This window comes from Phalaenopsis equestris, unplaced genomic scaffold (assembly GCF_001263595.1).
Source record: "Phalaenopsis equestris unplaced genomic scaffold, ASM126359v1 Scaffold000885, whole genome shotgun sequence".
Lineage (NCBI taxonomy): Eukaryota > Viridiplantae > Streptophyta > Magnoliopsida > Asparagales > Orchidaceae > Phalaenopsis > Phalaenopsis equestris.
In genome coordinates, this window is record NW_018165325.1 from 109299 (window position 1) to 124545 (window position 15247).

General features: G+C 30.8%; 2 protein-coding genes across 5 annotated transcripts in view; both read left to right on the top strand.

Annotated features, from left to right (window-relative positions):
• LOC110032197 (CLIP-associated protein-like) overlaps nt 1–5460 on the top strand; it is a 53930-nt gene extending 48470 nt beyond the window's left edge. For 2 of the 3 annotated variants that reach the window (XM_020735741.1, XM_020735742.1), the window contains exons 17-21: nt 40–114; nt 187–255; nt 387–455; nt 4359–4460; nt 5156–5460. In XM_020735741.1, the coding sequence (XP_020591400.1) occupies nt 40–114; nt 187–255; nt 387–455; nt 4359–4460; nt 5156–5317 (477 nt within the window). In that variant the 3' untranslated portion in view covers nt 5318–5460. Of the gene's footprint in view, nt 1–39; nt 115–186; nt 256–386; nt 456–4358; nt 4461–5155 lie in introns of those variants that run through there. The other variant, XR_002294827.1, reaches the window with a different exon arrangement.
• An 811-nt stretch (nt 5461–6271) lies between these two features.
• LOC110032195 overlaps nt 6272–15247 on the top strand; it is a 16584-nt gene continuing 7608 nt past the window's right edge. The window contains exons 1-5 of one of the 2 annotated variants that reach the window (XM_020735739.1): nt 6272–6437; nt 6780–6890; nt 11245–11421; nt 11526–11615; nt 11713–11844. In XM_020735739.1, the coding sequence (XP_020591398.1) occupies nt 6332–6437; nt 6780–6890; nt 11245–11421; nt 11526–11615; nt 11713–11844 (616 nt within the window). In that variant the 5' untranslated portion in view covers nt 6272–6331. The remainder of the gene's footprint in view (nt 6438–6779; nt 6891–11244; nt 11422–11525; nt 11616–11712; nt 11845–15247) is intronic. The other variant, XM_020735740.1, reaches the window with a different exon arrangement.

The following is a 15247-nucleotide window of genomic DNA, read 5'->3' on the forward strand; positions in this document are numbered from 1 at the left end:
TTTGGAATATTTATTCTTATTTATTTCTGTCTCTTGCAGAAAAAGGTGATGGAAGATTCGGTTGAACTTGTTATTGAAAAATTACTTCATGTGGCCAAGGATGCTGTATCTAAGGTACAATACTCGTCTTACATAGTATGTACTTTTATTGTGGCTTAGTTAATTTTTCTTTAATTGTTTATACAGATTTCAAATGAGGTACAGCGATGCTTGACAATCTTGCTGACCCTTTACGATCCATTTAGATGTCTTGCTGTATGTTTATCTCCCTCCATAGATTCTTGTTTCTTTTTTTACCTTGCTGTTCTCTTTAAACATTTCTTCTGGTTTGCTGCCTGAAAATTTATATTTTGTCTGAGTCGTTTTTGCTGTTTTTCCTCTTGCAGGTCATTGTACCCATGTTAGTTAGTGAAGATGAAAAGACGCTTGTTACTTGCATCAACTGTTTGACCAAGGTGAGTCCAACCCCTTGCCCCCAGCCTGCTTTCACCATGGAGGACCTTCCATTGTTTAAGCAATGAGATTTATTGAATCATAGAAGTTTAGAAAACAGAAGTTAGGAGAATTGTTGTAGCTTAACAAAAAAAAAAAAAGAGTCAATTTAAAGGAATGCATGAGTAAGGAGGGAAAATTACTTTGCTATAGTTAATTTTAATCTTTTCCCTTTTTTCCATCATAAATTGTTGGTACCCTGTGCTACCGTTTGCTTATTTAGCAACTTCACATCCGTAATATGGTTATCTCTGCTATAAAATTTGTCATCATAGTTTTTCCCAGGTTTGGTTTCTCCTGGTTTCAAGATTTTCTATCATATTATATTAATCTGAATTGCTTTCACCTTATGAAACACATAGATAAATGAATGGATCATGGGGATTCATTAGGATGATCTCTCATATAGATGGACCAGGCTAATGAAGATGATCATGTATTTTGGAATATTATCAACAAGATTTGGAGCCAAAGTGAACCATTTAGTGATCTTATTCATTTATCATTTGATGGCTTGGAACCAATTATACGTTGACCTTATTGGAACAACCATTCGTATTCAACAAAGCCTTTTGACAGTAAAATTAGGTTCCATCTTTAAATAAATGATTCTGAATTTGCTCTCTCTACCGAATCACTTAGTACGGATAAAGATTGAACTTTAATATTAAATACTCAATCAGCATCAAAGATCAGTGAAGAAGGATGCATTATGATTTATGTTTTTTAAATGTAAATATATAAAGCATCGTCCATAATCATGCGCTCTTTTAAGTTCATGTTTCACAAGCCCTTAATTTAGACTCACATTAATTTTTTTGAGATGAAAAGTAGAGTTATATAAAAATGTAGATGATAATTTCATGATTGTCTATTTGAAACTTCTCATTAATAGCTTGTTTGGGATTAATTTTTTTTATTCTTGCTTTTACTTTTATTTTAAAAACGTATTTGTTAAATGCAGTTTTTGCTTGTTTTTATTTTTTATTTTCAAAAATAAAAACGAATTTGCTTTTAAAATACTCAAAACATCCAAAAGTTATTTTGATATCGAACGTGTTTATTTCAAGTAAAACATAAACAAAACAAATAAGAAAAACAAAAAATCATAAGTGATCCCAAAGGGCCCCTAAAATTCTTAGAGCTTAAAAAAAATCATTTTTTTTCTAATTAAAAGCATGCTGCAATTGAATATTTTAAATGCATATAATATGATAATAATTAGTCACACGTACAAACCAATCTCTAAAGTCTTTAGAGATTAGGAAGAGGAAAAGAAACAAATCACCAAATGATAAATCCAGACTTCACCTCATGCTAGTATAAGAAACAATTTTCTAGGAAATGTGTTGTTTGTAGATGCACCAAGTTTGAAAAAATCATGTCCATCTAGCATTAAATCAAATCGGAATTCATTGTTGAATTAAAGTATAATATTAAATATAATATTTTTACATGTCTTAGACACCCCTACTTATAATCACAAACTTTCCGCAATCATGATTAAAATAGTTGAAAGATAGAATAAAAAAAAATCTTCACCAAACAATAAGAATTATGAAGATCACTTCATGATTGTGGCTTGAAGATCCCAACCAAAACAAAAGGCTAGTAATTGAATTCCTCACACAAATTTCATAGAACACCCAAGTGACCATAAGATAACATATGCCCGTTGTCATATGGGTAAACCAAATAACATCAAAGCTTGTTCCAATCACTACCAATGTTGGGAAATGAGGCTGACACCGTTCTCTAGGACTTCTATATGATTTGTGAGGATCAAAACAAGTGTTGAGGGAAATTTGTGAGTTGACTAGGAGGTGAAAGTCTGAGGAACCCACAAGGATTGGAGAGGGGCTATAGACCATTTCTGCTCTCCGAGGGAAAATAGTAGGGGAATACCAACTAGCAACAATATCAACGAGTTATGAATGTTGAGAGAGATTCACCACCTACACTCTAATAAGATACAACTACATTTGTAAGAGTAAGGCTACAACACTTTTAAAGAAGAGAAAGGTGAGGAAATTTCAAATTATCATAAACTAAAACAAAAGCTGTCCAAAGTCAGTCCAAATCAAACATATATATAATCCTAAAGAAAATCAACCCTAATATTAATGCTAGTTAAGAGAAAGAAGGTCCCAATTGGGACTGACCAGCTTTGGGGACTGAGATTGCTAAGCTTGCTAAAGAAATTGAACCGGTTCTTTGGAAGATATACATACATGACACCCAATTCATATGTATTTACGTATCTAACACCTAAATGTCAGTTTTTACGGACATTTCACCTTACCTATGCTCGAACAGGGCTTTAATTGAGCCATTTGGTTCATAAATTGGACTTGGCTTGTTAATATTATAAGTTCATGTTCAGCATGAGCTTGTGTTGAATTTCATATGATGTTCAAGGTTGGTTTGTTTAAAATTTTCAGTGCTTGAGTTTGATTTGTTTATTTATGTTACGTGAACGAGCGTCCAAACAAGTTAATAAACATGCTAAAAGTTCATGTTTTCATATAAATTTTAAACAAATAATTTTACAAATCTAAATAAATAAATAATTGAATAAATTTTGAATTAGTTTCTAATTATTTTATAAAAATTAAATGAGATAATATTTACCTTACGAATAAGCTTTTTTGTAATCAAATAACATAAATACATATTAGCGATTGCTGAGTGTATAACAAGGGTTTCAAGCAGGAGATAGATGTTTGGGGAGAAACAGAAGAGGGGTTTGCAAGCAGGAGAGTAGATTTCATGATTTAATATATTTTTATTTATTGATTTTAATTAATTTCATTGATTTATTATTAGTAATTGTCGACCCCACTTAGGGGGACAAAGGATTGATATTGTTGTTGTTGATTAATAATTAATAAATATGTCATAAGTGAATTATAACATATGAATTTATGTATAATTATTTTATAATTAATTAATTTAATAAATTTTAATTAAATATCAATTAATGTAATAAATACTCTATCAATTTGAATTAATGAACTCACAGAAACACACACTCATATATATATACAAGTTGTAAATATAAGTAAAAATGAGAATGAACTAAGTTAATTTATTTAAATTTGGCTAATTAATAAATATATTTTAATAAGATATATCTAAAAAATAAATAATCCTAAAATATTATTGGTACAATAATATTACTATTAAATCTATAATTAGATAAGTTCTAATTAATCAAATTTATTTAAATAATATCATATATAATATGAATTATTATCGAGTTTAACATCGAGTATTTAACAAGTTTACTTATTGAACTACAAACTAGTTTGTTCAATAACATAAATAAATAAGTTGAACTATGTTCATGTTTAGTTTATGTAACCTTTTAGTTTTTTAAGAACATTCAGTTTATAAATTTAAACAAATATGATCAAGTTTTAATCAAAGCCGAGTTTGAGTCGTCTTTCGAGTGCATTGGCTCATTTTCATCCCCATGCATGATAAGGTGTATTTCACTTTTTAAAAGTTAAATGATGGTATTTTTGATGTGATATTAAAGATTTGGGAAGTATAAATGTAAAAATTAAAGTTTAGGTTTTAGATTTGTAAATACATATGAATTGTTTAGTATGCATGTAAATGCCCCTATTTCTTTTCGCACCAACTAAGATTGAAATGGTCTGTTCCTTTTTTTTTTTGTAGAATACTTGCTATGGTTTCTATACAATTCATTATGAAAACACTTGTATTAGTATATAATTTGTTGATGCTGGAATCTGTTGTATGTTTCTGCTTAATATAGTTGTTGATGAAGGAATCTTTTGTATGTGTCTGCTCAGTAAGATTGATGAATTCTATTTTTTCCCCATTTTTTTGTTTACTAGCTGGTGGGTAGACTTTCATACGAGAAACTGATGTCTCAGCTGCCTTCATTTCTTCCTGCTCTTTTTGATGCATTTGGAAACCAAAGCCCAGATGTTCGAAAGGTATGAAATTATTGCCACATAGATTGTGAGCACTGTATATCACTTTATGCATAAAGCCTTAACCATGGATGCTGATGAAATGATCTCATGAAGTTTGTTACGCCTGGAATACTGTCCCTTCACCCTTTTTCAGCCTATTTCTTTTTCGTTTCTAATTTCTTTCCTATTTCTCTATTTCTAAGTGGATTTTTTCAATGAGGAAATTATTTTGGGAGAGATTTTTTGCTTTGTTTGTGAGATTTAGATATTATAATCTTTGATTTATACCCTAACAGAGTGTTTTATCTTCTTCCGTTTACAAATGGTGTGTCAATAGCTTAAGCAGGAAAATGTGAACCTCCTCAACATCCATGCCTCATCATTTTGATGTCATCTTTGCTATTTTCAGCCGAGATAGCTGCCAAGCAATATTTATCCCCATCCAAATTCTATCAAACATGCGTATTTTCTTTCCCTTGCCATTCCACCGCCAAACTCAATTCCTAAATTCCGTTTGAGCTCTAGAACTGAATCATGATGCAGCTTCAGTTCTGAGTGTGCCGAAGAAGGATGATTATCTATTCCATCATATAAATAATCTCTTTTTTTGGCACTAGATTTGTAAATAGCAACGCGTCTTCTGACTGCTATGCTAGTAATTGTCCTCTTGGTGCTAATTCTTAAATGAATCATTTGTTGATGGAAATTATTTGCAGAGCGTTGTGTTCTGTTTGGTGGATATCTACATCATATTGGGTAAAGCATTCTTACCCTATCTCGAGGGACTCAGCAGCACACAGCTCCGCCTAGTAACCATTTATGCCAATCGAATTTCTCAAGCCAGATCCGTTGCTCCAGCTGACGCTAACCAGCCCTGAAAACTTCCTTTTTGTTTTTTTTTTTTCTTTTGCTCTTTTTGATGAGCCTATCACACTTTGATTGTTAATTCATTATTGTTCATTTTGTATAGCCGAACAAGTTTTCTCGATTGGGCAGTTTTTTTTTTTTAATTTTTTTTTTTAAAGTTTTGTTAGAATATTTAGTTACTGGCAAGCTCAGTGATTGGAAATTGGTACTATCATATAATATAAGGGAAATTTATATACTTACCACACTATTCTTATTTATTTGCATATGTAACAACTACAAATTTCATATTTACATTTATAACACTTTGGTGCATTTCACTTTTTCAAAAAGTTGGTAATTGTGATGTTTTTGATAATGTGAAAGATTTGCGTGCATGCATGAAAATATCAAAGATCTATGTAAATATTATAAGAATCTTGTGGAATGTATGTAAAGGCCCCTATACTATATGTTTAAGTTGCTAGGAATTGCATGTGCCTCCTGTTATTATAAGTTAATCTCCAGTCAACTTCAAGTTTTCATTCTATGCCCCTTCGTTGCTGTTTGTAATCACATTTTTTTTTTAATTTTTTTTATGTTTTTAGTTGCCTTAAATATTTCAAAATAAATTGATTTAAAAAAAAAATCTTTAAATTTATTATTTTAATTTTCTTGCTATTTGGAAATGTTACTTGTTAAACGTTAGAAAATTAATCATATTATTTAAAAAATCATTTTTTGCTTTTCGCAAGATAAAAAAATTAATCATATTTTCTTAAAAAAATAGAACTTAAGAGTTTAATAGCTTGCATGACACCAATAAAATAATTTGAGTAATATAGTGAATTTTAAAAAGCATGGGTTAGTCTATAAATCTACATTGTGTTTGAATATGATAAGGCGGGAAAGGAAGGTACGGAGACACCCTTACCCTTATAAAAACCCAATCTGATAAATATGTTGGAATCGTCTCTCTCGCGCGAGAGCAGTGCATCGACCTTTTCTTCTTCGTCGTGGATTTTTGCTTAGGGTTACTGCCAAAAATGGAGAAGGTCTCATCAGACGGCGACGGCGAGCATGACGCAAGCGGGCGAGGATTATCTCGTTCGAAAACCAACTTTAGATTTAGGGTTTCACCTGCTTCTTCCGGTACCATCTCCTCTCTGTCTGAAGGTTTAATCGGCTTTTATGAGCTATTTTCTTGATGCTTTCGTATGATATAAGCTGCATGAACTTGTCCGACTTCTCTGTTTGCTGTGAGATTATTGCTAGGGTAATTTAGATGAAAAAGAAGTGAAACTTGTGCAGTAATCGTGCTACCTTATCTACCAATCGCATGAAAATCCACAAAAAAAAGCGATAATTATTTATTTATTTATTTTCTTGAACGGAATTGGAGAGTTTGGAATTATGGGGCTTCGTTAATGCTTTAATGTGTCTAAAAACTGTGTTGAACGGAAGCAATTTACAGTGTTATGATCTGCTAAGCAGATGCTGGCATACGAAGAAGGGTAAAGTTTTCGGATTCCACAATTATTTGTGAACCAGAAGCGATGCAGAATGGATCATTGGCCCGAAATGAAGTAGCTCATCTTTCATGCTGTATGTTCGCCGTCTTTATTCAGAATTATTGATTTTCTTGCATTCATATCTTTAAATTATTTATTCAAGAGGGAAGTATTGGGGCAATTACCCGGAAACTTGATTATTTATTCAAGAGGGAAGTATTGGGGCAATTACGTGCAGACGACCCGGAAACTTATTTACAAATCAGTCACTCTCTTTCATCCATTTTTCAAATTCTCACTCAATATTGAAATTCATTGTAAAACTTCAACTCATATTTTTCATTTTTATCAAATTCTCAATAATTTTATTGTGGCATGTGTAAGGTCCAATATTTTGGACGGTCTGTATGTAATTATCCCTTGATTCTAACGTAGAAATTTGAAGTAATATGTCCTGAATTTTTACTTATAATTTGGCTTACTCTTTTTTTTTTTTTTTTTCAAATGTGTAAGCTACCTTGTGAACTTGAAAGAAATGCCATTTTTTGCTCTCGAGTTTGTATAAGGTGGAAGTTCATTTGTGTCTAGCCGCCGATGGTGTAGCTTAGTTCTTAATGCCTTTGTTTTAGATTATATTTACAGGTGATAAAAAATATTCTGACTAAATACCAAAAATAATAAGGGCCAATTACAACATACCCCCCAATCCTTATCTATTTACTTATATAACACCTAAACTTCACTTTTTACAGTTATATACCCCAAAGCATTCATATCACATAAAAAATACCACCATTTTAACTTTTAAAAATTGAAATTTACCATTTCATGTAGGGTGGTATGCATGTAAAAATTGAAGTTCAGGTGTTACAACAAAAAATCTTTATTCCACTAAGTGGGGCCGGCAACATAATATTTTTTCTCCATTGTGTCTTATTGAGTGTCCTATTTTCATTTAATTCTAATAAATTAAAATCATTTTATACAACATGCGCAAGTCTTTTACGTCTACCTTTACCTTTCTTAATATAAGTTGAATCTAAAATATCTACTCTCCTAACCAGATCATTAGATGGTCAATATTTAATGTGAACAAATTGTTTAAGAAGACTTTCTAATTTTGTCTACCAGTGGAGTTTTCCCAGATGCATTTGTTTCGCATTTTCTCCATTTTCTCAAGTGTGAAGTCACTCATCAACCTAAGCATTCACATCTCAGCAACACTTGACTTAATTTTACGCTTCTCTTTTAAAGACCAACATTCATTGTCATAAAGTACTGCATGTCTCACCACTATATTATAAAATTTTCCTTTTAAATCTAAGCATTACTTTTCTGTCACACAATAGGTCTGGTGCATTTCCTCCTCTTCAACCATCAAGCTTGAATTTTACTAATAATATCCTCATCTATATCACCATTACTCACACAATAGGTCTGGTGCATTTCCTCCTCTTCAAACATCAAGCTTGAATTTTATTAATAATATCCTCATCTATATCACCATTACTTTGAAGAATAGACCCAAGATATCTAAAACGTTCATATCTTTTAATGATTGCATAGCCCGTTATTACGGATTTGTCACTAGAACAACCATACTCTAATGTAAATCTCCATAATTTAAATTTTTTTTTTAAATTTTTTTATTTCTGAACTCTTTCTCTAGTCTTATCCATAAGAAGGATATCATCAACAAAAAACATATATCAAGGTGTATCCTCTTGTAAATGTCCTGTAAGAGCATCAATAACTAAAAACGATATGAGCTTAAAACTGATATATGGTGTAATCCAACTGAAATAAGAAAATACTTGCTCAATCATTCTTCTGTTTGAACACAAGTAGTAGCTCCAGTATACATATCTTTAACGATTTGAATATAAGTCATATCAACACATTTCTTTCTACAACTCTTCGAAGAACTCTTAGAATTTTATCTTTAGCTTTTTTTAATCAATAAAAATCTATGTCAATCCTTCTTGCTCTTTGTACTTCATCAAACCTCTCAATAAATGTATAATTTTCATAGAAGACTTGTCCGACATAAATTCAAATTGCTTATGAGAAATTTTTGTATCACTTCTTAATCTACGTTCAATTACTCTCTCCTACAATTTTAATAAATGATATTAAGTTAATTCTTCTATAATTAGCATTATTGTGCATAACCTTTATTCTTAAAAATGGGAAATAGAGTACTCTTCCTCTACTCCTTAGGCATTGTTTTGGTTTTTAAAATAGAACTAAAAAGTTTAGTAAGTCAAGAAACTTCCAAATCTTCTAATATTTACACTTCTACTTGGATACTATCAGGTCCTCTAATTTTTCACCATTAATTTTCTTTAAATATTCTTTAAGCCCTTTCAACTTCTTTTTTACTAATGCAACAGTAAAAAAAAATTATTATTATTAATGATATTAAGATCACTAAGATTAATCATATTTTCAAAAACTTTATTAAAATGTTTATCAAAATATCTCACCCACCTATATTAAATTTCTTCTGCTAAGAAAAGTACTTTATTATTTTCATCTTTAATGCACTTTATTCGAATGAAATATTTGTTTATTTCTTTTTTGTTTAGCTAGTTTTTCATCTTTAATGCACTTTATTCGAATGAAATATTTACTTGTTTTTTTCTTTTTTGTTTAGCTAGTTCATACATATATCTCTTATCTTCCTTAGTATCTAATTTATTATAAAAATTATTGCAAACAAAATTTTAACAACACAAATTATTCTCTTAAACTCCTTATGAGCAAACTTGTATTTTCTTTTCAGCTCTCTAACAAAATTTCTTATATTTTATCTTTTCTTGTTTATTCTTCTAACAAAATTTCTTATATTTTATCTTTTCTTGTATATTATTATTTCACTAACAATTACTTTTATTTATAATTTTTTTTCCTTTTGATTCTTCAATTATTTTGCAATGTATAAAAGTGCATGATGCTTTTTCTCACATAAAATTATTTTCTTTATGAACATCCTAAATCTTATAATTTTGAGGTTACTCATAAAACTAATTTTATTTTTTTTAGGTGTCTTTATCTAATTTTATGACAATATTTGATTGCATTTTTTATGTTTCAACTCATCTTATGATCAAGAACTAATAATCAATGTTGAGTACTTAAATTTTCAATTGGAACTACCTTACAATCTTTACATTGTCGATGATATCTTTTTCTCATAAGAAATTAATGAAGTTATTTTTATTAGATCAATTTTTATAAATAATAATATGCTCATCGTTTTTCTTAAATAAAATATTAGCACTAACAAAATAAGCCAAAATAAAATTTAATATAATTCTACACTTAATTAATCACTCAAAAATCATAGCCACCACAAATATTTCTAAATTTTCCACCACTCTATTAACATGCTTATTTAAATCTTCTCCAATAAAAATTCTATATTCAATAAAAATCATTTATATTAATTCTTCTAGGTCATTCCAAAATTTTTCTTGTGAACTTATATCTATACCTAATTGAGGAGCATAAATACTTGGTACAATAATCTTTAGGGTTATAATTTAATCTACAATTCTATTAATTTTTATAATATTATCTTTTAAAATTTTATCTATAATTACATTTGCATCATTTCTGATATGACTCTTACTTGAAAAATAAAATCTAAGTTATCATACTCCTTTGTCTTTTTTCCAACACATTTATTTTTTTGAATGCATAAGATATTTATCTTCCTACAAATCATAGCTACTGATCTCATTAATTTATCTATGATAATATCTATATTCCAAGATTTTATTTTAATATTAGTTTCAGGAACTAAGTTCTTTGCTCGCATCATTCATAATGTGGAGACCTGCACCCGGGCGCCGATATAGCGGCTTTTGCATACTTTTCACTGTATTTTAGTTATACATGTCGATTCAAGTGATGTCATAGCATTTACACAATGATTTAAATATTTCTTATCATAATTTTTTCGGCAAAAAATTTATGTTGTCTGTCGACTACATAATGCAACTCTCCACTTTTTGCATCTTGGATTTGGGACCCGGCAATTACACTGATTTCCTTGTAGCTCTTCCAATTAATAATAAATAAAAGTAATGTAAAAGTTAAGTACAAAAGATTAAATTGTCTACAAGTTGTGATTGAGGATGCTAGTTTATACCAAAAATAATAAATAAATGATAAAAAAATAAAAATTTAGATGAGATTTTTTTTATTAAAAAGGTAGGCAGTCAGCTGTGCTTGAACTTTCACAAAACCAAGCATGTAGCAAAAGCATGGCTTTTTGGCAACCGTAAAATATTGCAAGACAATTTCTGGCCATCATCTCCCTTTGCTCGTCTTTACTACAACAGTAGACATAAATTTCTTTTTTATCTTAATAATTCAAGAAATTTAAGGGATCAGCTTGTATGATATCTAATTTTTTATTTATTTATTTTTGGTTCATGCAGATGATAGTGCAAAAACCTCCGAGTTGAAATCTTTCAAGAGATTATTGGAAAAAACAACAGAAAAGCATTATTTTGATGAAGTTGCTAAAAGTGATATCAAACTGAAAAAAGGCAAAACAACAGACTTCATGGAAGGTGATTTTAATGCTGATTCTCAGCGCTTCCGTTTTGGACAATGTAGGTCAGTTTTATCTTGGATTTTTACTAAATTTATCATTTATGAATAATTATTGATTTTAGTTATAATTACATTTCAAAGTTATCATGTTTCTCTTTTGCAGCTTTTAGAAGGGCATCATCAGCTATACAAAATGTTTCATCTACTGTGCAGGGCTTCTTATCTTCACCTACTCTAGTTTTGCAGAAACAGTGTAAGTATGCGTTTAAAAATCGCATGGAAGGGTTGTGTTTTTCATGAACTGTAAGAAAAAATGATGCATTAATTTAATCGTTATGTGTTCTTTGCAGCATTAAAAAACAAAGCTGAAGGAAATAATGGTGCGGGAAGATCAGTGCCAATTTCAAAGATTACACATGTTGATCGACTGTTTCATCCTTCACCTCTCACAGTTGGGAAAAATTGTGTCTGCGGACATTCAGGCAAATATATCTATTTTTATTTACTTTTTTTTAAATGAAATACATATAATTCGTACGTAAAGCTGTTTTTTTTATGTTTTTGAAAAGCTATCGAGAGAGCAAAAGTATTGGTTTTATCGGCAAAAATTGCTGTAAGGAGAACATGCTAACAATAGTTTTATGAAAAAGGAGCATCCTCTTGTATGAATTCATATAACTTCTAATTAGGAACTTGAAATTGTTTTGTTTTAGAATAGAAAAAATGGTTAGGATCTCAACTAATCGCTTGGGTTGTGATCAGCTAAAAAATTGTTTTTCCCTTTACCAAAAAAAAAAAAAAAAAAGGTTCACCGTCCTATTTATTAGCGTGAAGGAGGCTTGTTACCCAAAATTAGTTTTATAATCAAAGGATCAAGTAAAAAGAAAAAAAAGAAGGTTGAGATCATGCCTTGCAATGTAGAGAAAGTGCAATCAAGCTTCACAAATTAAGTCTTTGAATTTTTTCCCCAAATATTCTTGATGCAAAAATTATCACTTTGGTAAATATTCTTTTGTTGGTTTGTGACTGCTAATTACCAATAAAAAAATATAAAAAAAAACATATTTATATAAAAAATGTTGATAATCGAATGGAAGCACCTCTTCAGTTGTAACTTAATCAATTGTATTCCTTTCGACACAATCGAACAGAACAGAACAGACGAGAGAACACGGGAGAAATCAAGAGAGAAGAGATTGTTGTGCCCTAACCAAGGAAAAGCAAAGAAGAGGAAGGAAAGGGTAGCATGTGGCACACGTATGGTGTTGTTCAACTGCCATATGGGAATTAGAAGAAGGAATCGAGAAATTTCCGCGTGAGGGAGAACATATGTTTAGAGGAGTTCACTCTCTAATGGTACAGGGAGGAGACGCTAGCATACCTTCGCGCATAGAGGTTTTTCTACCATCCCAGAAAATTGTGATAGTTTACTAACGCTGTGTCGTCGAGATAATATCGACTAGGGGCAAGTAGACAGAGCTTACCACCCTATACAATTTTGATGTATAGATCGTTAATAGGTTTTTAGTCGGAATAATATTGGCCAGGAGCAAGTAGACAGAGCTTACCACCCCATATAATTTTGATGTATAAATCTCATTAATCGATGTGCCATTGGGATAATATCGGTCGGGGGCAAGTAAGTGTGTTTCCACCTTAGGCAATTGTGATGTTTGTATCACTAACCGCTGTGCCGACGAGACAATATCAGCCAAAAGTGTGTTATGTTGTTTTGACAGTGATTCTCAAAACAGACAGATGTGTATGTAAAAAAATATATAAATTAAAAGTAAAGTTAAAGTTAAATAACAAAGGTCATTGGTGTATGCATTAGTATATTCAAAAATTTCATATGAAAGACTTGAAAACTAACATAGTAAATAATTTCTTATAGAGATATAAAAAAACATCATGTATTTTAAATTTTTCTTGGTTTATTGTAGTTAGAAGTGTGATTGCCCCTGGGCCTATCTTTAGATAACTCATTATGTTGTTTTAACATTTTTTTCAGGTTTAATTTTTTTATTAAGATGAACAGAAGAGAAGATAATGTGTTTGAGAGACGAGAACGACATACAGAAATGTTGAAATTTTTTTTTGTTAATTTTATTTGCTTTCTTTAGTGGCTCTTCATGAATGTTTGAATATTAAAGAGAAGATAATGTGTTTGAGAGACGAGAACGACATATTAAGCTATTAGAGATAGAAATAGAATATAAGAGAATTGATTTTCATCGTTCGACCATTTGTATTGCCTTAATTAATTTTAAACATTGGGTCAGATCGTGACAAAAGTGGCATCAGAGCAAATGTTTAGATGAAATAAGATAAATCTTAATGAAAGAGTCATTATGATGATTAAATTAAATTATTAATAATAAAAATTAAACTTTAAATGAGTTCAATTAAATTATTTTATTGTTATTTCAAAATTATGGATGATCCAGAGATAGGAGTCAGGGATGCTCATGATGTTGAATCTGACATGCCCCATAATGTTACAGTTAACGCTGATGTTTTTGCTGAGATGATGGCTGTATTGATGCAAATGATTAAGAACTCTCAGCCTCATGTCAGTAGCAGTGGAGGACCGTCGATGGATAAGTACTTGAAACTTTTTCAGTACATGAAACTGCCTTTGTTTTTTGGAGCAGAAGGGCTAGTGGAAGCTGAAATTTGGCTGTTGAGGGTGGGGAAATCATTAATGATATGACATGTCTACTAGAGAGGAGTGTTACCCTTGCTACATTTACTTTTGAGGGAGAAGCTGAGAGGTGGTGGCAAGGACAAATGCAGAAGAAATTTGGAGGTAAAACCAATCACGTGGTGCAGCAGGATGAGTTCGTGAGAATCTTCAGAGATTGGTTTGTATCACTGTAAGCCAGGAGACAGATGCAAGATAAATTTATTATGATAGTACAGAGTGATTGATCAATTAAGCAATACGAAACGAAATTTATTATGTTGTCGATGTATGCACCACAACTTATCCCCACTACAGATGAGAAATGCCACAGATTATTTTTTGGATTGAAGGATTCAATCAAGCATCCACTAGTACTACTTAGGATTGAGGACTATTCCGTACTATTGGAAAGGGCTAGAATAATAAAAATTGATTTTCAGCAGACTCAAAAACGTAAGGACATGCACAAGAGGAAGGGGTTAGAAGAAATGTCACAAATAGTTTATTCTCGAGAGTCCAACAGGAAGAAGATAAAGTTATATGCGAATGGAGTTATCAGTCAAACTGGCAGCAACACTATAGGGCAATGCGCTAAGTGTGGAAAACAACATCGTGTTGAATGTCTATTTGGCTTAAAGGTGTGTTACTTATGAGACAAAATGAGAAATTGTCCTAATTCCGCTCAAAGGTCCACATGCTAAATCGGGAAATGATTCAACCAGGAGAAATTTTCAGGAGGGGCCTACTTTTAGAAGTGGTCAGCAGAGAATGTTAGAAGTTGGTACGGTGACTCGTAAGGAGCGACCAAGGCAGAACATACGACCGAGAGTCTTTTCCTTAACTCATAAGGAACCGAAGAATCTGTTGTCACTTGAGTGTTATGTTATCTTTCATGTTAGTTGTCTATTACTGAGTATTTTTATGTACATTGATTTCAGAAGTTGAGCATTGTGTTAGTTATGTTGTTATGATTCAAATGTTTGGAGATTGTTTAGTTGGATAGTATTTTCTTAGATGGAAGATTTATTGCATCTGTTTTTGTTATCATTTAACAAGAATGAGACTTTTATGATAATTTGAGGGTATTTCATGTTTTATCTGCATAATAATTAGCTAATGTGAGGTTCTTGATTTTTGAAGATGAAATTCTTGTAAGGATAGAAGATTGTATGACCAATAAAATAATATATATATATATA